General features: G+C 49.4%; 1 protein-coding gene across 1 annotated transcript in view; it reads left to right on the top strand.

The window, feature by feature from the left end:
* The window catches only part of SAFB2 (scaffold attachment factor B2), a 32,616-nt gene that overhangs the window by 2,700 nt on the left and 4,595 nt on the right, over nt 1–25,321 (top strand). The window contains exons 3-16 of the mRNA XM_040461611.1: nt 3,064–3,128; nt 3,212–3,415; nt 5,168–5,230; nt 6,160–6,187; nt 7,105–7,615; nt 8,042–8,091; nt 8,633–8,733; nt 13,362–13,511; nt 13,601–13,713; nt 18,114–18,244; nt 19,457–19,548; nt 22,232–22,368; nt 23,860–24,150; nt 25,030–25,170. Coding sequence (XP_040317545.1) covers nt 3,064–3,128; nt 3,212–3,415; nt 5,168–5,230; nt 6,160–6,187; nt 7,105–7,615; nt 8,042–8,091; nt 8,633–8,733; nt 13,362–13,511; nt 13,601–13,713; nt 18,114–18,244; nt 19,457–19,548; nt 22,232–22,368; nt 23,860–24,150; nt 25,030–25,170 — 2,077 coding nt within the window. The remainder of the gene's footprint in view (nt 1–3,063; nt 3,129–3,211; nt 3,416–5,167; nt 5,231–6,159; nt 6,188–7,104; nt 7,616–8,041; nt 8,092–8,632; nt 8,734–13,361; nt 13,512–13,600; nt 13,714–18,113; nt 18,245–19,456; nt 19,549–22,231; nt 22,369–23,859; nt 24,151–25,029; nt 25,171–25,321) is intronic.

The following is a 25,321-nucleotide window of genomic DNA, read 5'->3' as shown; positions in this document are numbered from 1 at the left end:
TTTGTAGCATTTTCAGTAACTTCAGTTTACTTTTTAGAAGGGCTTTTGCATGACTCATCTGTTTAAAAACTTTGTGTGTTTTGAAAGGTTAAACTTCTGAGTTAGGTTGCCTTAGGGATTTCCATTTAAGCTGAATTTTAAAACATTAACGTGTTGTTACTGCTCTTGTAATGGTCTGGTATCTATACTGATTAGTCAAGAGAATGCAGATTGAGAGCCCTGTATCTGTTAGAAGTTGTGTCTGAGAGTTCTTAATGTAGGTGCTCATTTAAAACTTGGGAGGTTCGAGGCTTACGAGTCAAAAATGTTCTTGGTTCTTAACAGGGATCTTTGCATTGCTAGACAAACCAGATCGTGGCTGAGTGCTTCCAGTGCGTGTCTGAACGTGTGGGTTGCAGTTTAGGTGACATTAAAACTGCTTGGACTTACCATTTTGTCAAAAAAAAAAAAAAAAAGCTTTGGTGGTCTTTATTTCTGCTGGTATAAAGAAACGTTTATACTAGTGCAACTGTAGCTGGAATTGGAGGGGCACCGGTCCCTTCCCCTTTGTTTTTCTGAGAAGTCACCAGAAGGGTCCTGGGGCCGAGGGCAGCTCCTGCAAGTTGTTCAGCTAGCATGCTCTTTGCAGGTGTCTGCACATGTGGGTGTTGGTATGAAGTGCCAGACCCTCTTGTATCTTGGCTGAAATTAGATCTTCAAAGGTTACATCAAAGTGAAAAGTAGCTAAGCTTTAGACAGGCAAGTTTTTGAAGCTTGTGGATGTGATTTTGAAAGATTACCGTTCTGAATTAGGTTTTCTAGCATCTTTGTCCGCCACCCCTTCAGCTTTTAGTTGCTGAAACCAGACCCTCGGAATTGGGGTGTGGCCCCTGCCCAGCTTTTGTCGTTCTGTTGGCCTTTAGGGAGGGCTTTTCTCGGTCTGCATCTGTCCTGTTTCCGTCCTTTGTGGGTACAGCAGGCTACTAGTTAGAGGGCCTGCAAGTGGGTGCAGCCACCAAACATTAAAAAAAAATTTTTTTTTTTTTTTACGTTTATTCCTTTTTTGAGAAACAGCACGAGCAGGGGAAGGATAGAAAGAGGGAGACACAGAATCTGAAGCAGGCTCCAGACTCCGAGCTGTCGCCACAGAGCCTGAGGCGGGGCTCGAACTCACGAACTGTGGGATCATGATCTGAGCCGAAGTCAGGCGCCTAACCGACTGAGCCACCCAGGTGTCCCAGCTGCCAAACGTTTTTAGAGCGCATGTTGCGAAAGGGAGTGCTGGATTCCCATATAACGGGAACCAGTGCAGCTGAGTCTTTAAGAACCGAACCAAGTTCTCAGCTGTCAGATGCAGCTAATAAACCTGCTAGTGCCGTGGGAGTGTTAATAATATAAAGAGCACAGTGCCTGACAGGTGATAAAGCTACACGTTTTGAGTGAGTGTTAACGGTGGCCTGGAGGGCGCGTGCGGGGGTACATACTGCTTGGATCTGTACTCAAAGATTGAGGTTTCTTTTGTTTAATTTTCTCATTTCAAAAAATTATGGAAGGGTTTAGATACTGTAGAAGCTGTATTAGATAGCTTAGAACGTGTAAAACGTATACACGTGAAAGTAAAATTCTATCTCTAATTCTACCACTGTGTTTGAACCCCTGTTGATGACTGCCTTTGTTACTTTTACGTATGTACTGTAAATGCGTCTTTGCATTTGGATGTATACAAACATGTACGTGCTATTTTTTTAAGTTTGTTTTGAGAGGCCTGCTAGTGATGGGGGGGGGGGGGGAGGGCCGGCGGGAAGAGAGAGAGAGAGAATCCCAGGCAGGCTCCATGCTGCCAGCACGGAGCCCAACGCGGGACTTGAACCCATGGAACCGTGAGATCATGACCTAAGCAGAAACCAAGAGTCAGATACTTAACTGAGCCACCCGGGCACCTCTATGTGCTATTTAGTAAAAGTAGACGTACTGTACCTGATTCTTCCTTTTTTTTTTTTTTTAATTGTATAGGCATTGTCACGTATTCTTAAATATTCTTTAGGAGCATGATTTTTTTTTTTTTTTTTTTGAGACCTTTGTGGTGTGCCACAGTGTTTTGCGAACTTGGCACCGTTGACAATTTGGGGTAAGGAATTCTTTCCGTCCTGTGCACTATCTTAGGTTGAACAGCATCCCTGCTCACTACCCACTAGATGCCAGGAGCATCTCCCAGTTGTGACACCAAAAATGTTTCCAGTCATGGCCAAATTCCACCCAGCTTCCCCTGTTGACAGCAACTGGTGTCCCACGAGTGAACAGACTGTCACGATGTGTTTTCCTTTCGAATGCTTGGGCTATGTATATTTCTAGATAGGGTACTTTTGGTTTTGTTCTTTGTCAGACATTTTAGTGTTAGCACATGCCCCTATAGAGGGAATTTCTAGAATAAAAGGTTTGTACAATTTTAAGGCTTTTTGATCCACGATGGAGCCCAAAGGTTTGACTTCTCTTCTAAGCCTAGAAGTTTCCACCCTCCTCCTCCAGCCCCCCTTGGAAATATTTAGCATTAATCCTAAGTAGTTCTGCATTTACAAGATCCAGGATGACCATTGACTTTGTGGTAGCCTTTACCTTTGTACCTTGCAAAGAAAAGTTCCTGAGCCCGAGAATGAGGAGAGGTGGTCAGCCTGCCTGACGTGGGTGGAATGTGTGGGAGAAGCAGCAGCTTAATCTAGTGTTATTTTGGGATGAAGCTCTTTGATCACCAGGTGGACTTGGCATTTGTAAGTGTCTGTCTGTTGGAAAATGCCCGTTCATCCTTTGCTCGTTTTTCTTTTGGGGTGTTTTTTTTAGTTTGGAGTGGTTTTGAGGTCTTTTAAAGTTAGATATCTTGTGCAAAGCCAAAATGCTTTGACAATAGTATAGAAATCCTCGATTTCCACGTCCCGGTTGCAGCAAAATTCCACACAGTGGGAGAACGGGTACTTCTTCTGTTTGCTTATGATGTATCCTCACCCAGGTTGAAATCTGTTAGCGTGCATAAACTAATTAGGAGGTGAGAACCTAAATGTTAATCTAACTGAAAGGTTATTTTGTAATTAGGACAAAAGATGGAGGAAGAAGGCACAGAAGACAACGGCCTGGAAGAAGATTCCAGAGATGGGCAGGTACGTGGCATCGAAGGCGGAGATGCCAGCAGGAGCGCCACCACCAGCCCCCCGGTCGTTGACGCGTTTCCTTCTCTTTCCAGGAGGATATGGAGACAGGTTTAGAGAGCTTGCGGAATATGGACGTGATGGATGTCGGTGTGTTGGAAGAGAGCGAAGTTGAAAACAGCACCGCTCCCGACTTTGGGGAGGACGGCACGGACAGCATTCTTGGTTCCCTGTGTGACAGCAAAGAATATGTGGCGGCACAGCTGCGAGAGCTCCCTGCGCAGCTCACAGAGCACGCTGTAGGTAACTTGAAGACGCGGTGGAATGTGCCAGTAGCCCCGAGGCTCCCCAGTGCTCACGTGCTGCTCACGTGAGCAAGAACACCCTGCTGGTTGATTAGACCGCATCCACCATAGACACTGAACTCGGTGTCTAAACCTTCGTGGCAAGTTACATCCGTTGAAACTCCGTAGAAGTCTGATGTTAACTACCGGAGAACTTCTCTAGAATTCTGAGGAATATTTTGATAAATGGGCGGGAGGCACTTTGTACGCATAAGTCTTAAAAGACTGATGTACTTGGTCAAAGTATTTTCCTTTGGAAAAAAGGTTTTAAAAATGCGTGGGATGATAAGAAGACAGGTCATAAGTTCATCATTTGGATTGTCCTGTTGGTGGTTTGGTTTTGTTTTGTTTTTTGAGAGAGAGAGAGCACAAACTGGGGCAGGGCAGAGAGAGAGAATCCCAAGCAGGCTCCACACATGGGGCTCGATCTCACTATGAGATCGTGACCTGAGCCAAAACCAACAGTTGGACACTTAACCAACTGAGCCACCCAGGCGCCCTTAAAGAAAACCACTTTTCATATCCTTGTGCATAAGGGAGGGCTTTAATCTTGTTACCAGTGTTGCTTTCTCAAGCTTTGACTTTTAGTATTTGGCAGAGACCTCTCTGTGGTGGCCTTCCTAAAACTGATTGCCATTTTAGCCTTACCACCTTGGCATACTCCATCCTCTTAGTTTGGTTGGTATTTTTTGTTTGTGTTTGTTGGGTCGGCCGGGGGGGGGGGGGGGGGGGGGGGGGGGGCGGTTCTCGCTTTAAACTGGGAAAAAAAGTGCCCTCGTAAGACTGAACTTTAAACCTTAAACCGTAAAGGTCAAAAATCACAAACTCCAAACATCACTGCATCTCCGCCTAGGGTGCCATTGGGCAGCTGTTTTGCTGTCCTCTCTCAGTGCGATCCTGTTGTGTGTTAATTATTTCCAAGCATGAACTTGGTTTCTTCTTGGTTAATCAGATCACCCAGGTCATAAGCTTCAGACCTGGAAAAGGAAGCACATTTGGGAAAGCATATTTTTGTATTTCACTTAAGAAGGTTAAAAAGTTTTCAGATTGAATACAGAAGATACCAGTTTGGTTAAATGTTTTAAATAAAGCCCCTAGGAGAAAGTGCCCAGTGGATGTTGTTTTTAAAGGTATTGTTACCAAGGGAAAGTGGAGAAGTGTGAAGTTTTTCATTTTCCTTTTGAGTTCTGCTCTGGAAAAATGTCTGGGTCACGTATGTGGACCACCAGTAAATAGAAACTGCCTGGGAAATGACTTGTATGTTTGTGGGCCAGCACTGACAGCAGCCACCTTGTGTGAGACCCTGTCAGAGGAGGCAGGGAGGCCAACGATAAACTGAATAATCCAATGGTGAACTACCCAGTGGCACTAGCAGGTGGCGGCGGGCGCTAAGAGGGAAACAGACATGTAAGTCACTTAGAAACTGGTGAGGTATGGGGTGCCTGGGTGGCTCAGTCGGTTGAGCATCTGACTTCGGCTCAGGTCATGATCTCATCAGTTGATGAGTTCGAGCTGTGCTGACAGCTCAGAGCCTGGAGCCTGCTTCAGATTCTATGTCTCCCTCTTTCTCTGCCCCTTCCCTGCTCACGCTCTGTCTCTCTCTGTCTCAAAAATAAATAAACATTAAAAAAGCAACTGGTGAGGTATATAGGCCTTGACCTTCATAACTTTGTCTCCATTAAGCAGTCTTCCATTTTTGTCTTTCAGGTGGATGGGGAGGGCTTCGAGAATACTTTGGATGCTTCATCATTGGACTTCAAAGTACCTCCGGTAGGTTACCACCTGCTTGTGCGTGGTTGGAAACATCAGGCGAGTGTTTAATGTTCCATAGTGAAAAAGGATGTACATCTGTAAAAAATTGATTTGAACACTGATCTTGAGCCAAAGTGCTTGGAGTAAGAGGTTAAGCCAAACAAGTTACAGTCTTGCTTTTTGTATTCTACTGGGGGCACGTTAATAACCAAAAAGAAAGTAACTAGAAAAGAAGTTCATCAGGGAGAAGGCAATAAAAACTCCTGAAAGGCTTCCCGGAGGAGCCCAACCCAAATTGAGGTCTGACACATAGGTCAGGAGTTAATCCAGAGAAAGGGGAAAGAGGACTTTGGGCCCGAAGGGAGAATGGCTGGTTGTAGGGGTGGAGGATGCGGGAGTGAGACTGCAGACGTTGGTGGGCCTGACTACCCCCATCTGGGGTCAGGGAAAAGATTTGGCCCGCTGTCTTAAGTACAGTGGGGAGCCAGGGAAAGGATTTCAGAAAACAGATGGTTTTGTTGACAGGTTCCAGTGATAAATAACAGCTTCTTTGGAGAGAACTAGATCTTACTCAAATCTGGCATGATGTATAAAGCAGTCGTCGACTGTGTGACCTCTCACTGTGGCAGTTGTTGCCCTCTCCAGAGGCCCTTCGGTCGGCTCAGACTTGGGTGGGGTGGCCACACCCTCCCCGGGGAATTCGAATAGGCCAAGTGTCACTGCTGCCTGCCAGGCTTTGCTGGGGAGAAAGAAGCCCCCAAAATGGGTTTGTTCTCATGGAAATCATCCTAGAATGCAACACGGTGTCTTAACTGGAACCACTGGAGAAAGTCGTTTGAAACAGGCATTTATTCACACTTGATTGAAGCTGTGTCTGCCAGGGAAAGGTATCTGTCCTGTTTCTAAGTGCCTTGTGGATTTTTTTCTCTTTTCTTTTTTCAAAATAGGATATTGAAGAACCTCTCTTGGAGCCAGGTACTGATAAGAGAAACACGACAGTTAATGGTTTGAAAGTTTTCCCACTCTTGTTTTTCAAGCTGTCTATATATTCTAAGCTGTGTATGGTCATGTAAATTATTTTAATGGTGGACAATCCAGATCGTACGAGGATCAGAGATTGGAAACCCACTCGTATCACCAGATCTGTGGAAGTGCCGTTCTGGTTTCTGGAGGTCAAATATATTTGGTGAGATGTAGTGATTATTTTCATCTCTCTAACCACGTAGAGTGGCATTTTAAGTAATTTCCCCCTGTGATTCTTCCATGTGTTTCTACACATGAAACAGATCTTGTGATATTTTGCCCCAGTCTTTCTGAGTGATAACAGTTAAGGCAGGATAAAAAGCGGTTGTCAGGGCACTTTTAACCCGAGAAGTGACTGGATTCTAGAAGAGGAAACAGTTTCTTCCGGAAAATTTCCAACGTGTCACTCCCCTTCCGGACTGCGTGTCTATCTCCTGCCGTCGGAAGAGATTCTGGGTTTCATGTTGGACTGTCCCGTTAAAAGAAATTCGAAGAAATTTGGAAACTGAGCTGTCGTCAAACGGTGATCGCATTCAGTTCCGCACCTCGGACACTGGGAAAATAAGTCGAAGACCCACACTGGAACAAAAACCTGACGAAGACTGTCGAGAAGCAGCCACGTGGTTGTAGGTGTTTAAATCTGTGGGGGCCTTTTCTCTTCCATGTAGCGTAGCGGCTTACTGTAGCAGTCGGTTGGAGCGCAGGTAGTGTAACCAGTGTAACTTTGTGTACCCGCGGGTTTTCCAATCTCTGTGTAGCTAGCGGTTCTCTTCGTGTTAGCGTGGCAGCCGTGCCGGTTCCGCATTTGTGATTGCTTTATTTCCCTGGTAATTAAACCTTGTGCCATTCTATTCCTGTTAAATCCGTAGAAAATGAGAAAATACTCGACATTTTGGGGGAAACTTGTAAATCTGAGCCAGTAAAAGAAGAAGGTTCCGAGCTGGAGCAGCCCTTTGCACAGGATACAAGTAGCGTGGGGCCAGACAGAAAGCTTGCGGAGGAAGAGGACCTTTTTGGCAGCGCCCATCCGGAGGAGGGTGACTTAGATTTGGCCAGCGAGTCAACAGCACGAGCTCAGGCGAGCAGGGCAGACACCCTGTTAGCGGTAGTGAAAAGGGAGCCCGTGGAGCAGCCGGGCGATGGCGCGCGGACGGACTGTGAGCCTGTAGGGCTAGAGAAGCCAGTTGAGCAGAGTAGTAAAGCCTCAGAGCACACGGAAGCCTCTAGCGAGGAGGTCGCGGAAGCGCCCCAGGAAGCCTCAAGCCCAGACCCCAGAGATAGCAAAGAAGACGTGAAGAAGTTTGCTTTTGAAGCTTGTAATGAAGTCCCTCCGGCTCCTAAAGAGTCCTCAGCCAGTGAGGGCGCTGATCAGAAAATGAGGTTTGTTTTTTCTCAGTTTTAGACCAGACGCTATCTCCTTTTCATTGGTCATTTAATGACACACATAAGCTGTTTTTTCTGCAATTGGCCAGCCAGACTGATGCAATTGTAGTTTACTTCTAAACGATGTTTTATATCTCTCTGTGTATTTTTAATGGGTGAACCTATTTCTTTTCTTTTTCTCAACCTATTAACGGTTGTGTCCTTAAATTGTTAACTCTTACCTTCGGCTAAATCCAATTGACTTTTAAGAATCTGACATTGTATTTTGGGGGTCAGATTTCCTATAAAAGCTTGCAAAGGTGTCTTAAAATTTTATTTCAGACTAATTTTCTGGTAGGTATTCAGTTTTAGCACATACCATATTTTTAATTTAGTTCTCTTTCATTTTTTTCCTGTGTGAGTAACATTAACTTTTGTCTCTAGCTCTTTTAAGGAAGAAAAAGATATAAAGCCAATCATTAAAGATGAAAAAGGTATGATTTAACTTATGTGGCAGGGAGCCGCCTGTGGATCCCTTATTTCGGGAGGGAGGGGCCTACAGGTACCCACATTTGGGATCCAGTAGTTGGTTTGATTGAGGATTACCGGAAGTTCCATCTATCAGTATCTTGAGAGACTAGATGTAAATGTTGGTGAGATTCTGTGGTTTCTGTCTCTGTCGTGGGTGTCCTTTATGAGATACTGAAAGTCTGACTGCACTGCGTCCTATTCTCATCCTGTTCTGCCCATTATAATAATGGGACAAGGTTGTAGAAACTGCCATCTTGGGTGAGAATTGGGCACCAGTAGTCATTTCCATTTGTAACTGACGTGGACCTGAGGATTCCTTGAGTAAGGAAGCCGTTTCCACAGTCCGTATTTTTGGTCTTCCATGTGTTGGCAGTAATTACGTTCCTAAACCAGAAGAGTTGAAATTGGATGTGGCTGGGGTTTAAGAGAGGGCCACGTTCTGAGGCACGCCGTGCTTCCTGTTAGGCCTGGAGGCAAAGCCTGATCCTTTCCCTCCTGCCCCAGGTCGTACCGGAAGCAGCTCTGGCAGGAACCTGTGGGTCAGTGGACTGTCCTCCACAACTCGAGCGACAGATCTGAAGAATCTATTCAACAAGTATGGAAAGGTACGTGCTCCCTTAACGTCCTGCCACCCAGCCTCTATTGGGCATTAAAAAACAAGCTCAGAGTTTGGGGAGTTCTTTTTTCTATCATTAATCTGGTCGGTGGTCTTTTTTGTTTTTTTGGGCTTGTATATTTCTACATGTGTGTGTACGTGCACACATACATGTGTATGGAAAACAGAACCCCACAAGGTAGTGGGCCTTGTTTCCCAGTTGAGAGTGGGGAACAGCCAACAGGTAGTTCGTTGTGTCACAGAAAACGTATGTAAATAGCTGCAGTCTAAACGTTGCTGTGGTTCATTCTAACTTGTCTTGAAGAAACTGCTGTTTTTGTGGTCCATATACAACTTAAAAGCTGGCATGCTGGAGTTTTTTCCTGAACAGTAAGTGACGAGTTAACTTTATATATTCCGGCGTTTTTAAACCTATAGTTCAAAAACTGGAACACGATAGTGGTTTAAAAATATATCAACTAATACGCTATCCACAGGGGCGGGAAGAAAATAATACAATTTAGAAGCCTTCTGAGGACTCGAGAACATTTAAAACCGATTTTCATCATCCTGGAATTAGATAGTGAAGCAGTTTCATTTTAGGGCAGGAGGACTGCCCTGGTCTTGTGGGTGCCTGGGGGGAGCAGGTGTGGGGTTCCCCCCCCCCCCCCACACACACACACCCAGCATGGAGAAGCTGCCGGGAGTCCAGGCGGAGCTTCACAGATGTCCTGGATGCCCTGGGCCTGTCTTTGCTCAGGTCTGTGTCCCTGACTAGACGTCAGCAAATGTGTCAGTGACTTAAGTGGACAGGACCCAGAAGCAGTGTCTGTAAGGTGAATTTTTCTTCACAGTGAATGTCTTTCACAAGGGCTTCAAACTGACACTGTAACCTATTCGTCGGTTATTTACTTGACTTAGACACCAATTATGAAGCCTAACAGCACATAGAAGGTCACGTCCTCCTAGGTCTTAACAGTCTGATGGGGAAATCGTTGAAGAAGTAAATACAACAGGGGTGCTTGGGTGGCTTCAGCTCAGGTCATGATCTCACGGTTTGAGTTTGAGCCGTGCATCGGGCTGGGCTCTATGCTGTTAGCACAGAATCCGCGTCAGATCCTCTGTCTGCCTCTCTCTGCCCCTCCCCTGCTTGCTTGCTCTCTCTGAAGAGTAAACATTGAAAAAAAAAAAGTAAACAGCCTAAACGATGGGTTTATTCAGGGAAGTTAACAGCATGCCATCAGCATTTGGGAGGGACACCAGATTTAGATGTGGGTCTGGGGTTTGGCGCACCTTGCCGAGTAAGTGCTGTTTAAGTGAGGCCTGGGTGATTCTGGAGTTGACCTTGCCCACAGGTCTCAGCTGTGGACTAGAGCAGTGGCACGGAGGCCCTGTGGTGGGACAAGTCTGTATTTTGGATCACCTAATCGGAAGCTGCTGTGGGGGGCAGAGGGCGGGGCCAGGGGACAGGGACAGGTGAGGTTGTCTTGGATTCTGCTCTCGTGGCCATCAGAAGCGATGTCCTTGCAAGGGTACTTAGTTTGGTGGGGAAGTCACGTGACCCCACAATGGGCTCGGCCCCTTGACCTTGAGGAGAGTGAAGAATGGGAAATTCGTCTGAGAGAAGTGACGTCTGTCCCCTCCAGAAAGTCCCCTTTGGCCCTGTGTGAGGTGCTCTGGACGGAGCGGGGCTCTCCTCTACTGGGAGAGCAGCGCTGCTCCACACCCGCGGGCGGGAACACGGACCCCCGAGTCTGCTGCGAACCTAGAGATGATGGAACGTTCCTCCACCCCACCCCCACCATCATCGCACAGGTGGGGACGTTGAGGTCCGGAGAGAGGAGAGGACTTGCTCACGTTGACCTGAATCAGGTGGTCGGGACCAGACTCGGGGCTCTGCACTCGAGTAGGTGCGGGCTCTCCCCTCGGGGCTCTGCACGTCCCATGGGAACATTCACGTGTAACACGAGCACGAGCATAGTGGAGTTTGAGTCTGCTGTGGCTCTGTCTTCTCTCTGACCTATTTCTTGGCCTCCTTGCTTCTCTTGCTGCCTTTTGCATTGAGTGCTTTTTATGATTAGTTCTGCCCTAGCTGTAACTCGTGTATGGGACTAGTGTTACTGTGGCCTGGTTTCTGGAGGTTGTAAAATTTAGTTGTTTATTTGAGTTTTTCCTTGTTTCTTGATGTGGACTTCCATCACCGTGAACTTCACTCTTCACTGCTTTTGCTACATGCCATAATTATTGTGTGGTGTATTTACTTTTCGTTTGTTTCAAGGTATTTTTTTTTTCTGACTCTTTTTTTTCACTTATTGGTTGAACTATAACATTTCTCTTTGGTAGCCGCATTTAGGAATTCTATTACAAGGTTCAACTTGGGGTGCCTGCGTGGCTCGGTCAGTTAAGCATCTGACTCTTGATTTTGGCTCAGGTCACGATCTCACGGTTCGTACGATCCAGCCCCACATCAGGCTGTGCGCTGACAGTGCGGAGCCTGCTTAGGATCCTTTCTCCCTCTCCCCTGTGTGTATTCCCCCCTCACCCCTCTTAAAATACATAAATAAACTTAAAAAAAAAAAAAAAAAAAGACTCAATTTAGCCCAGTCTATCCCTTCAGTGATAATCTGGTTCCCTGGAGGCGTGCGAACCTTGTAACAGCGCACCGCCATTTTTCCTCCCAGCCTTTTTGGTCTTGCCATCGTGGTCTGTTTTCTATTTAATAACGCAGTACGTTATTGGCTTATTTACGTGTATAATATGCTTTGTGCTTACACCTTAAAGAGGTACATAAATAAGAAAAAACAGGGACTTTTCAGTTACCTACGTGTGTATCTTTTGAGGTGCTCTTTATTCCCTTTTGTTGACATCCAAGTTCCTGTTGGGTATTATTTTATTCTATCTTTAAACCTTCCTTAAGGTACAGGCTTGCCAGTGATAATTTCCACTGCTCTTGTGGGTCTGGGAGTGTCATTCTTTTGCCTTCATTTGGAAAACTCTGTTTGCCGGGTGCCAAATTCCAGGTTCCTTGATTTTTTTTTTTTTTTTTTCCTGGACAGCAGTGCTGCCTCCTTCCTTCCGGCTCATGTCATCTGACCTGTGGCTATGGGTCTCACTTTCGTTCCTTAGGGCACGGGTGTCTGTTTTCCTCTGGCTTACCTGTAAGATTCTCTTGATCACTGGCTTGGAGCGATTCGCTGCCACGAATATTCTGGGGTTTCATCCACTAAGTTTTTCCTGTGCTTCTTGCCTTTGACGACCCATGCGCTATAGTAAAGCCTGCTGTTGCTGTGGTTTGTTTTGGTGTGTTTTGTCATTTTTCCTCCATTTATTTTAAGTAGCTTCTGTTGCTATGTTTTCAAGTTCCCTTACCTTTTTTCTGCAGGGTCTGCTGTCCGTCTCCTCTGATGTATTTTCCAGCTCCAAAATTCCGGGTTGGGTATTTTCAAGTACCTTCTGTATGTTTACCCGGCATGTTGAGTGGTTTCTCCAGCTTCTTGAGGGTTTAGGATATAGCCAAAATAATTTTAACATCGTTGTTGACTGATTCTGTTATGGAGTCACTTCTGGGTCTTTCTCTATTGGTTGGTTTGTTTTCTTCATTAGAGTCCCTTTCTGCTTCTGGGCCTGCCTGGTTATTTTCGATCGGATGTCAGACGTTGTGATTTACATGTATTCTAGTTATTCGTGTGTCCCTATAAGCGTTCTTGAGCTTTTGCTGGGACACAGTTCACTTATTTGTTCCTCAGATTTGCTGTCTGGCTTTGTTAGGTCAGAGCAGGTTGGTTAGGTCAGTTCGGCTCGGGGGGCGGCACCCTTCTGGCGTCTCAGCCTCGTGCCCCGTGAATTGCAAGCTTTTCCATTCCAGCTGCTGGGTTCACTCTGGAAAAAGTGAATCGTTTGAGGCCCCGATCAGCCCAGCCGTGGGGATTGCTTGCTCTCTTCTTACGGGTGGTTCTCTCGCCCCTGGCCGCCCGTGGGCTCCTCACAGGTGTGTGGCACCCCGCAGCGGTCTTTATGCGGCGCTGCCCTTGTCGATACTGGGCTCTCGCTGCCTCGATTGTTTCAGACGTTGACTTGTGTGCCGCTCCGGGATACCGCCCCTCACCCCTCCGCAGGCCGTCGCCCCTCTCTGCCCGTGGCCAGGTACTTCTGGGAAGTGAGCCCAGGCACCCATACGGCTCCGCGTGTCCTCTCTTGCAGGTCACCATCCCGTGTGGCCTGGTGTGCGGCGTCCGAAAACCCTTGTTGCCTGTTTTTCCTCTAGTTTTCTAGTTTCAGGCAGCCGGAGGGTAATTACTTGGTGCGCCAGCCTGTCTGGAAGTAGAAGTCCAGTTGGAGAAAATGATCCAAGTGGGAAGGACTTTTGATTAATTAATGAGTTGTGGTTGGTGAAGTTTAAATGTCTTTAGCTTTTCCTGTTTGTTTTTTGTCACTCCGAGGGCCGATCTTGCATCGAAAACAATTGTATTTTGATGGGATGGATTAGAACCACTTGCGTAACTAGTCCTGGAGAACCACCAATTTGTGGAGAAGTAAAAAGTAGTGGAAGTAATTCCGATGATCAATTAACTGCTCATCAGTTTTGACAGATTGTGTGGTGATCTGTGCGGGAGAATAAGCGTGCCCTTTCTCGTGAAGGTTGTCGGGGCCAAAGTGGTGACCAACGCCCGCAGTCCTGGAGCTCGGTGCTATGGGTTTGTCACCATGTCGACATCTGATGAGGCTACAAAGTGCATCAGCCATCTCCACAGAACTGAGCTTCACGGAAGAATGATCTCCGTCGAGAAGGTGAGGCCGTTCTTGCCTGCCGTAACCCACGGAGCCGACAAGCGAGAAGACCTGGACCGTGAGCCATTTCTATCCGTCTTGTGTTTTAGGCCAAAAATGAACCGGCTGGGAAAAAGCTGTCCGACAGAAAAGAGTGTGAAGTGAAGAAGGAAAAACTAACTAGTGTTGACAGACATCATCCCGTGGAGATCAAAATTGAAAAGTAAAGTGGTGATTTCAAACCTTTCTCAGGGCGCCCGGGGGTCTCAGTCAGTGGGGCGTCCGACTCTTGATCTCAGCTCAGGTCTTGATCTCACGGTTGTGAGTGGAAGCCCTGCGTTGCCTTTCTCTTAACTTTTCTCTTGGGAGTGGGCGGGAAGAGGGCAGGTGACAGCCATAGGGTCATTCCTCCTCTCCAAGGACAGCCTGCCTCTCCAGCTTCTCACTGAAGTGTCCGATTTGTGCATCTTGCTGCCACTTGAGTATTGTTTCTGTAAAGCTGTCGAGTGAAGTAACGCGTAACTGTAACAAATGTGTTCGGAGGATCCTTAATAAGCGTTTGTGTCTAAACAACTTAGTAATCTGTTTGGGAAAAAAAATGACACGCAAAATGGAAGAATAATAATTTTGTAATTTTTTTGTTTATTTTGAGAAACAGAGACCGTGCCAGTGAGGGAATGGGGGGGGGGGGGTGGTTGGTGAGAGAGAATCCCAGGCAGGCTCCGCTCTGCCACTGCAGAGCCTGACGTGGCGCTTGAACCCATGAAGCTGTGAGGTCATGACCTGAGCCGAAACCAAGAGTCGGACACTTAACCGACTGAGCCACCCAGGCGACCCGAAAGAATGATTTTTATTTCACTGTTAATGTTCTGGGTCCTTGCACAGTCTCTCAAACCTTGGAATCGTTTCCTGATCCAGACTGGTTTTCGTTCAGTTCCTGCTTTTTATCACAGCCACTTTTTAAACACGTAGCGTCATCTAAAGGAACGTAACCTGAATTAGTACCGAAAAGAATATCGTCGAGCTAGTAGTTTGTGTGGTGTCTGACCACCGTCAGGTATTACCGTGTCCCTCAAAAATATCTGGTACCTCAGGGCACCTGTGAGTTCACTGTGGCACCCTGAGGGGTACCTTGGCACAGAAGTTGGGGAACTGTGGGTCTGGCTGCCATCTATGAAGGAGGTGATTTGTATCTTCAACCAAGATGGAAATAGGGACAGACGGGTCATTCAGAGTAGGCATTGCTTGCTTACAAATTTTCTCAAAGTTAACAGGTTTATCTCCTGGAGGAGGTAGGCTTCCGTGAGGTGCTTGATGGTGGTACAGTTCTTAGTGCCCAGCACGGTGCGTTCATATTGTCTGTGCAACCTTCTTGCACACCTGGGGCCATTCTCCCTGCAGATTGAACCCGTTGCTGAGAAATCTGTCCGTCTCAGTGATTCAGTTTTGCCTTTGTTTTTTATGTTAAGAAGATGGACGTCGAGCGAAGGTGCGGACATCGTTAACGCTCCTAAGTTCAACTCCATTTTTAACAGTTTAATTGCCGCTCTTCATTCCAAATTAGTCTGTAGACCCGTGAGTACTAGGTGTCAGAGTAGCCTTCGTGTGTTTACAAGCGAGACCAGCGATTCTGTCAGCAGCTTCTCCAAAGAGACCTGTTCTGTCCGCAATTCTAAAACCGTATCTGTCAGATGTCGGTAGCTGTTCAGAATTCTTGGTCTTCTTGGTGTTTGGGAATCCATTTCGCTCAGTGATTTTTCTGACCACCCAGTGAGATGTGTCTGGACGAAAGGAAGGGGCTAATAACTGGCTAGCGTGCATCGGGTGGTTCCCTTGGTCCCTGGAAGAGTTTCGTGTCGCAGAGGGAGCAGGCTCCGGGTCGGGGACTGCCTAGCTGAAGGGCACACAGCAGCCCAGCTCAGAAGTGACAAGGCCAGGGGTCGGTAGCGGCGGGCAGTGAACTCGGGGCCGTTGACAGCCACACTGCCTTGAAGTGATTTGACTGGGAGATTGAGGAATTCACAGTATGTTTGAACCACAGTTTTTTTCTTCCAGTGAACACCTTCATTAACCTTTCCTTTCAAGAATCTCTAGGTTCAGTAGGTAGTCTAAGCGAAGGAGAGAAACTTTTCCGAAGAAGTGGCTCGTCTTCACGGTCTCGGATGAGTGGTGCGTTTGCTGCGGTTGCCGTTTGGAAAGCACACGCACGTGTCCAGCACCAGCCCCTGCCCGAGGGTGGCCCCTTCCTGTGTGTCCCTCCAGCCTTTTTGTGTCCGTATGCATTCGTGTTTTCGAAATTACATTTTTAACTTTCATTACCGAGAGGTTCCTCTGCGTGTGGGAGGTGCCGCGTGAGTACAGGACAGCGGGAGGGGTCTCCTCGGAGAGAGAAGGCGCCACCACGGGATAGCGAGGGCCGTGCGTCACCCGTGATTCGTCACGGCTTTATCTGGAGTCACGTAGTCACCAGAACGATTTCCGCCTCTGTCAGAAGGGAAGGGACATGGACTGCGTAGCCGTGGAAGGGAGCCACGTCTGTGTGTGTCCCCCGACACGAACGTGAGGTGAGACGCTGCGGTGCAGCGTTCTAGTGCCGTCCCGGTGACGCCAGGCTGTGAGGCTACCCAGGCACCACTCAGCAGAGACACGGGCGGTGGAGCCCAGGGATGGTCAGGAAAGGCCCCGTGGTGGCCGTCACAGGGAAGTTCCTTGAGTAAGTTGACACACGTATGGTGTTTTGGGTTTTGGCTTTGTTGTTTTTGTGAAACCAATATGCTTAAAAAAAATTTTTTTTTTTATTTTTCTTTTAACGTTTTTACTTATTTTTGAAGGAGAGAAAGAGCATGAGCAGGGAAGGGCCAGACAGAGAGGGAGATGCGGAATCTGAAGCAGGCTCCAGGCTCTGAGCTGTCAGCACAGAGCCCGATGCGAGGCTCGAACTCACGACCTGTGAGATCATGACCTAAGTCAAGTCGGACGCTTAGCCGACTGAGCCATCCGGGTGCCACCCCCCCCACACTTTTTTTTTTAAGCGTTTGTTTATTTTTGGGAGAGGGAGAGAGAGAAACAGGAGCAGGGAGAGAAGGAGACACAGAATCCAAACGAGGCCCCGGGCTCCTAGCTCTCAGCACAGAGCCCGTCACAGGGCTCAAACCCAGGAACCGTGAGATCGTGATCTGAGTCGAAGTCGGATGCTTAACTGACTGAGCCACCCAGGCACCCCCAAATAACAGGTCTTGATTCTAGTACACACCATCAATTGTTGTGTGTATTTACGTTTTCATAAATTTTAAATAGGGGCACCTCGGGTGGCTCAGTGGGTTGAGCTTTGGACTCTTTGTAAGTTTATTTTTAGCGAGAGTGTGAGCAGGGGCAGGGCAGAGGGAGAGAGAATCCCAAGCAGGCTTCTCGCTGAATGTGCCACCTGCTTAAAATTCTCTCCCTCTCTCTCTCAGCCCCTCTCTCCAGTTCACACGCTTAAGCTTGCTTGCACGTGCCGTCTCTCTCTCTCTGAAAAATTAAAATATAAAAATTAAACAAACTTTTTTAAACGAGGTTTTTCTTAAAGTGTGAATATTATTTTAAAGACGACGTGCTGTGGAAGTTGAGGAGGGAGGAAGAGTGACCTTGGGAGAGGTTTCTCCAACAGGCTGAGCCCTGCCTGGGTTGTAGGGAAGACAGGGCAGGGACCTGGTCAGGGAAGCCCTGGTCAGGGCCTGGCACACGGTGGGCATTTAAGGAGTGTGAGATTTGATCGCCCGAGATAACAGCGTTAGGGAATAAGGGAGACAAGTTTGGGTGGCGACGAGGATTTATTTCACTGCTTAGAAAAAAGCTGCCTCCGGGTTGAAATGTGACAGCAGTTCCTGCACAAGCTGGGACGTAGCCTGCCATTTTAACTCCCCCACAATATGCAGAAATGACCAGGCGTGTTGTTACAGGCCCGTGGCCCGCTGCTTCGTGTAAGCCGCCACCTCCTGTCCTCATCCCGTACCTCCACTCTATTTTATTTCATTTTTTTTTTTTTTAAGTTTTTTGTTAACGTTTCTTACTTCGAGAGCGAGAGAGAGAGAGTGTCTGAGCAGGGCAGCGGCAGAGAGAGAGAGGGAGACATAGAATCCGAAGCAGGCTCCAGGGTCCGAGCTGTCAGCACAGAGCCAGAAGCGGGTCTCCAACCCACAGACCTTGAGATCACGACCTGAGGGACACTCAACCGACTGAGCCACCCGGGCACCCCTCCATTCTATTTTATACTGTATTTATTTGGAAAAAATGTTTTTTTCCACACACGGCAAAACACTTGAAATTAGTTTTTAACGCGCATTCGGACGTAGTTTCCCGTGTGTGTGCCCGTGAGCCGCTCTGCTATCCCTGGGCATCGAGCAGTTGGCAAAAATAGCCACAAGCCTGCAGTTCCGTCCTGACGGTTCTAGATGTGGCAGAGATCTCCCGGGGGAATGAGGGCTCTGCCTCTCAAGAGGATATTGTCCCTACCGCGGTTTCCCAAGAGTCGTGTCCGTCCGCCTGCCGCCAGGCTGGTTGGTTTTGTGTGCAAGTCTGAAGAGGTGTGAGCTGCCGCCTGAGTCCCAGGAACTCAAGTTTGGTAACCATGTTTTTCAACAGAACCGTGATTAAGAAGGAAGAGAAGTTGGAGAAAAAGGAGGAAAAAAAGCCTGAAGACATTAAGAAGGAAGAAAAGGAAGAGGATGAGCCGAAACCAGGACCTGCAAATCGGTCGAGAGTCACCAAATCAGGTGAGCAGAGCTTTCCACGTGCCCACAAGAAGGGAGGAGCTCAGTTGGGGGGGCGGGGGGACCGCGGGTTCTGTTGACAGGCGGCTCTGAACACATCGCAGCCCCAGGGTGACGTGGCCTGGAGGAGTGTCTGGTGACATCACACACGTGGGGACACTCCCCCTGGTGACTTCTGCTCACTGGCAGCCCCGCGACTAGGCCTCTCGCTCTTCTGCGTAACATTTGGCAGGAGTGCAGACGGATATGCGCGGGAGACGCGTCCTGGTTCTTGAAACTGATTGGATGCAGTTATGCAGGCGTGTGGTCAGGCTTCTCCTGCGTGTGCGTTAAAGGCAGATAGAGTCAAAACTGGAGATACGGTGCAAACTCAGAACCTCTGTACCCGTTGACGTAGCTGCACTTGGGGCGTGCCACCTCTTGACATTTTGTAAAGTTCATCGTGTTCCACGCCTTCAGATTTGCATGAGGCTCCGCGGAATGTCGTCTGGAAAAAATAAAACCAATTCTCCCTGTGCCTCCCTCCTCTCCTCCCCAATAAAACAAACAAAATTCAGCCATCTGGAGCATTGGAACTGGGTACAGCGCATTACAGAGCGTTACAAATTAGATCTTTGACGTTTGGTGCAGTTTACCGGCAGTCTCACGAGGAACGTGTTTTTAAAATGTTCCTCAAGTATGGCAAACCTCCCCAAATCAGGAATAGTCCTGGTGGTTAGAGTCTGGTTATTGTGTCATCGAGGGGAAGATTCTATTTGGAGGTCTTTATTGCTGTGGATGAACGAAGGGAAGCCCAACCGTCCGATTGCGATGAGGGCCTGAATTCTGCAGAGCGTTTCAGGATGTGGAGGAGAAAAAAAATCAAAATTGGTTCTCCTGGAGCTGCTAGGATTTAGCGCGAGGGTAAAGGAAGCTTGTGGGTTGGATGTGTGTGCGTGGCAGAACGCACCTTGGCTTAGATTTATGTTGCAAGATGTGAGGAAATCCCGGCCGCTTCATTCCAGGTGAGCAGAGACCTGGAGTGCCTCGTGTCGGTAGTGGGTGCTTCGTGTCAGAACAGGAAGGAGGAGGAGACACAGAGGCTCCAGAGGTTAGCATTAGTCACTCGAGGGAGCCTGGCGGGCCCCCGGTCAGCCCATGTGCTGCCTGCTCTTTGGAAGTGGGGGCCTCAGCAGGTTTTCATGGATGGCTGGTTTTTTGTTTCTTTCCCTGAAGGAAGCAGAGGAATGGAACGGACAGTCGTGATGGATAAATCGAAAGGAGAGCCTGTCATTAGCGTGAAAACCACAAGCAGGTCAAAAGAGAGAGTAAGTATTGCTTCTGCCATCTCAGGTCCAACTGATCTGAGGGTGGTTTAATGACCACTTTGATCTGCACTACGAACACAGCTTTGTTTCGCCTTTAAAATTTTAAGAGTTCTTTGATGTATTCAGAAGGCATATTATTAGCCGTTGGATGGTACGTACAGACACAAATATTCTACAACTTATTTCAAGACAGCACCGAATGTTTTCACTTCACACGATGTGTTGACCCCGATTCTCTGTCAGGTTACGCCATCTTCTGGAAGAATCGATTCGCAGAAAGCTGACCATTGGGTAGAATGGGCAGGACCCAGGCTGTTCAAGGCAGAAGGCAGGTCCTGCTCTTTGGTTAACCTAGTGGTAGCTGATGCATCGCTTTGGGCGATGCTTCATCTTCTGTGACGTTAACGAGAAAGAGAAATGGAGTCCGCTGGAAAATCGACTCACGTTGTCAGAGAGCGGACCTCCCATTTCTTAAGTGGTACACGTAGCTGGACCAGCTAGTGGTTCCTCGTTTTGTTTTTTCCACTCCGAAAAACAGACCCCTCTGCTCACCACCTGAAGGTTCCAGCTCAACCATTCATGACAGCTGGCCCCTTCCAGTGAATGCCGAGCTAGCAGTATTCATCCAAGAACCGTTTGTGGTGCTGAGACTTACTTTTGAAACGAACGTTTGATTTTTAATCCATCCCTTCCTGATGTCATTTTCCTTTTGGGGTACGTGAAAACCGTAAAGACGCTAAAATAGAAAAATCTCTCAAGGAAGCCTAGATAAACCATAATCTCACCACCTAAGTAACTCTGACGTTAAAAAAATAAACAGTAACATGCGCACGATGAGAACATTCAGATCTTCAGATCGTATAGGAGGATGACAACAGAAGCAGGACAGAAGCCTCTTCGCTTTCACACGGACTCCTCGCACTTCCTTTCTTTCCTCTTCGAGAGAGAGAGTGCGAGTGGGGAAGGGGCTGAGAGAGAATCGCAAGCAGGCTCCACGCTCGGCACAGAGCCCGACTGGGGGCTCAGTCTCCTAACCCGAGGCAAAACGAAGAGTCGGAGGCTCACCCAGCTGAGCACCCAGCGTGTACGCTGGATTTCGAAATAATAGTAGTTTCACAGGAAGTTGCAGAAATAGTACAGAGGTCCTGGGTACCCTTCCCCCAGCTTTCCCCAGTGACTTCTTTTGTGTCACTGTAGCACAGTAGCGAAGCCAGGACGGTGACATTGGTATCCGGCGTGTATGTGCCTACGTAGTGCTAGGACTTTTCTGTTACCGGTGTGGACCGCTGTGAGCACCGCCATCAAGATACAGGACTAGCCTGTCACCACAGAGATCCCCTGCCTGACACACCCACGCCACCAGCCCACCTCCAGCCCTGGGAACACCGGTTGTCTGTTTCCCATCTCTGGAATGTTGTTGTTCTGAGAACATGTACAGATGGAGTCGTGCAGCACGTGACCACAGCATGGTGACCTTGAGAGCCATCCGGGGTGCACAGGTGTTGTCCTTTCTCTTTAGGAAGCCGCGATCGTTTTAACCAGGCTCTTGGTTACGGATGCTTGGTTGTCTCTTGTCCCCTGCTGAGAACTGCTGTGGTGGGACATTTGTGTGCACACCCCTTGGCATACTGTGGGTTTCTAGGTGCAGAGGGACACGGATGTCATTCTTTGGGATGGGTGTTAGCAGAGTGCCCTTCCAGAAGGCAGCAGGATGCTACAGTCCGTGGCTGCGTCCGTCCGGTGCCGTGGCCGCTAGTAAGTGGGAGGTGGTGAGCCCGGGGCTCTGACCCCGAGACCCCGGTGCTGCGCTGGCCTCGGCACGAGGTTGCACCCTCACCTGGACACTTAGGGTGTCTGTCCCCCTGCCTTCTACCTACAGTGTGTGTGATCAGACTCCAGTCACTTTGCCCGTCTCCTCGACAAAGGGGGGGTCATCGTGGTGTTTTGGGTTATGGATCTTTCTGTGATGAGATGGTCCTCTTTTTTTTTTTTTTTTTTTTGGTAAAATTTCTGTTCAAAACTTCTGCCTGTCTTTCTCCCACCACACACGAGGTAATTAAGAAAGTAAGCTAAGGAAATTTTTTTTAAATGTCTCCCAGGTCCATTCTCTAGAGACGCTGAGGCTGTGGGTCAGCAGGTAGCCCTGCGTTCTGAGCTATAAAAGCTTCCTGGGAGAGTGATCGTGGGCAGCTTGGGTGTCGTGGCCCCTGAAGGCCTCAGGCAGGAATAGGAGTCAGTAGTTACGGTTTCGTGCCCTGTCCTGGAAATGAGAGTGGCACGGAAGTTGCCCGTTAATGATCTGGAGCTGATGAGGAGCGCTCTTTTACGTTCAGCATCTTTGACCTGTTCTGTTCAAAGGCTGCCTGCCTGAGGCCCGAGTCAGCGGCTGAGAAGTGTGGTCCGTCATGCAGGTGTGCATCCAGCATGCACGCGCCCCGTGGCTCTGTGAGGCCTTGTTCAGACTACACATGGTCCTGGGCTCTGCCGCACTAAAGAAACCTGCCTGTAGGTTTTGTGGGGTGTCATCTCCCCTTCCCCTTCCATGACGCCCTCTGTTGGCAGGGCCTTCCCGGAAACCACGTGGGACAGAAGAATTTTTGTCTACCCTAGATACGCAAATGTAACTTTCACTGTGCGTCTGTTGGCATTTTTCTGGTGTTAACCGGCCAATTTTGGTAAACAGAGCTCCAAGAGTCAGGATCGCAAATCGGAAAGCAAGGAGAAGAGAGACATCTTGTCATTTGATAAAATCAAAGAGCAAAGGGAGCGTGAACGCCAGAGGCAGCGGGAACGGGAGATCCGAGAGACGGAGAGGCGGCGGTGAGTGGGTCCTGGCAGGCTGGCCGGTTGGCGGGCTCCCCTGGGGGTGCTCGGCCTTTCTCCCTGAGCGGGTCTCCTGCCTGCCCAGGCTTGATGACTGCCTCGTGTGTCCCCGGAGACAGAAGGGCCAGGGTGGCGAGGGCCGGCGGTCAGCCTCGGCACGGCGATCGTCAGAGCTGGAGTCTGTCTGGCAGCACCTCTCCTGGCCCCTGGTGGGCCCCGGCACGTGGAGTGAGCTCATCCACGCGTGGCTTTGGTGGGAGGGTCTCCAGTGTTGAGGTCTCGGTCTTCACTGCCAAACCGCACGTAGATAAGATCCAAAGTGCAGCCAAGGGATGTGGTGCTTTTGTGAGAGGTGTTACTCAGAGGAGTAGCGTTCTCAGGCGGCCTCGGTCCCACGAGATGGTCTTTGCCACGCACACCTTTTTTCGTTGAGACAGTTTATGGAAGTAGGCCTGCCATTCCCAGTTTCGCCCTCTGCCCTTTTCCGTCCATAGCTCCCTTGTCATCTTCCTTCACGTGCTGCTCGGCAGAACGAAAGCCTCACGCCTCACACCGTGGTATTAGGAGGACTTGTCTGAGTGAAAGCGGGTCGTGTAGAAAGTGCTCCGGTTGTGCTATATTTGCTTTCCCGAGTAGTGTGGTTCTGGTCTCTCTGCATATGTAGCTTTAGAAAGTAGAAGCACCATTCGGATGTCTTTTGTTTCCGACTGGCTCCCGACGGCTTTGGAGCCTTTCCAGTCGCTGAGGGCGGGCACGGGGAGTGACAGCGACTCCTTTCTGGGATGCAGAGGGGGTGTACCCTGTCCCTGTCCCCCCCTGTTCCTGCTCCCCCCCCCCCCCCGCCCAGCTCCCAGGATGCAGGGGCCCGTGAGGAGACCTGGTGCCGCATAGCATCGGCCCCCTTTGCTCCTGCCTAGCCTTCTCCTGGCCCCACAGTCCCCCAGGTCTGCTCAGAGGCTGTTTCGGGGCATCGCTCAGTTATTTGTTCCTCCAGGGTTTTCTGCGTGCACGGCGGCTTTCGTAGTAGCAGTTCTCCTCCGCTTTTCTTACTCTTCTCCCTTTATTTAAAAAAAATTTTTTTTTTAATGTTTGTTTATTTTTGAGACAGAGGGAGACAGAGCATGGGTGGGGGAGGGGCATAGACAGAGACACAGAATGTGAAACAGGCTCCCGGCTCTGAGCTGTCAGCACAGAGCCCGACGCAGGGCTCGAACCCATGAACTGTGAAATCATGACCTGAGCCGAAGTCGGACACTTAACCCACTGAGCCACCCGGGCGCCCCACTCTTCTCCCTTTAATGTGTGGCTTAGTCCTCCTGGCCTGGACGCCGGGCTGGGTCTCTTCGCCCCCTCCCTGCCTGCGCACCCTCGGCTTTACTTTTGTGAGAAGGGAGAGTCCGGAGGTTGGGGTTCGTGGCCCAGCCCGGCGCGCGGTCACGGGTGTGTGCGCGGGGACGTCAGGGCGGCCTTGCGTGTGTGTCCCCGCAGAGAGCGGGAGCAGCGGGAGCGGGAGCAGCGCCTGGAGGCCTTCCACGAGCGGAAGGAGAAGGCGCGCCTGCAGCGGGAGCGCCTGCAGCTCGAGTGCCAGCGGCAGCGCCTGGAGCGCGAGCGCATGGAGCGGGAGCGGCTGGAGCGCGAGCGCATGCGCGTGGAGCGCGAGCGCCGCAAGGAGCAGGAGCGCATCCACCGGGAGCGCGAGGAGCTGCGGCGCCAGCAGGAGCAGCTGCGCTACGAGCAGGAGCGGCGGCCGGTGCTGCGGAGGCCCTACGACGACGGCCGGTGAGGACCCGGCCTCGGCTGCTCCCCTGCCCTGGAAAGTCGGGGCCCCTCTCCCACCGGATCCGGTGCCTCTGGACGCCGTCGCGGGGCTCTGCGGTGTTTGCCTGAGTTACTCGCAAAGTCTTGACGGTGGCCGCTTGCTGAAGGGGTCGCCGTGCTGTGGCTTAACAAGGCCCTCCCGTTGCATCCACACTGTGGTTCCCGGTGGGGCGGTGGGTAGGCCCGCGCTCGCCGCGGCCGCTGGTCGGCCAGGGATGGGGAGAGGCACCGGGCTGCACTCGGAAGAAGAAATTGCCTTCCCGTTCACAAAGTAGGTTTATTGGTCTCCAGCTCCTCTGAGCTTCTTAATTGACGGTCACCCATCACCCCACCACCCATGAGCCTAGTTTTCTGGTAAAAAATCAGGAGGAAGATAATTGGATGCCATCCTGAGCCGAATGCAGTTCACTATCACCCGATCTAATTCCCTTTGCTTTTGCAAAAAAAACTCAGAGGGAGGTTCAGGTTACCATAGAAGACAGGAAGGTGAAAATGTGGCAACTCAGAACGCCATTCCAGAAGAATCAAATATTTCATTTCACTTGCATCTGAGCTCACGCGGGGATCAAGGTATTAACAGCCTTGTGATACAATTAGCTCCCAGCAGCCCTCCTTTCAGGACTGTCAGATGAGAATGCTGGCATGCCTCTTGGCAGTTTGGGGGATTTTAATTTATCAAATCAAAGCGATAATGATTGAATGTTTAGGGATTAGCCCTGCAGGACATTTTAAATGATACCGGGTCTGGAGAGAGCTCCTCTCCCCACCTCCACCCCCTTCCCTATTTCCCTCGTTCTCGCTCATAAATGCAATTCATATCCTTTTAAAAACAAAAAATAGGCGAGATGATGCTTATTGGCCGGAAGGAAAGCGTGTGGCCATGGAGGACAGGTACCGCCCAGACTTCCCTCGGCCCGATCACCGCTTCCACGACTTTGACCATCGAGACCGGGCCCAGTACCAGGACCACGTGGCTGACAGGTCAGCACCCACCGTCTCCCGAAGCCACGGACACAGCCAGCTGAGCCCGATGCAGGGATGGGTCTCTGTTCATTCTCTGATGTCTCATTTATTTGTGAGGCTCCTGCTGGCTGGCTGACCGGCTGCACGTGGGATTTAGAAGCACAGGCCT

The sequence above is a fragment of the Herpailurus yagouaroundi genome, unplaced genomic scaffold (genome assembly GCF_014898765.1).
Source record: "Herpailurus yagouaroundi ecotype Mexico unplaced genomic scaffold, PumYag 295, whole genome shotgun sequence".
Lineage (NCBI taxonomy): Eukaryota > Metazoa > Chordata > Mammalia > Carnivora > Felidae > Herpailurus > Herpailurus yagouaroundi.
The sequence above is the reverse complement of the archived record's forward strand: the minus strand, read 5'-3'. Positions and strand labels throughout refer to the sequence as shown.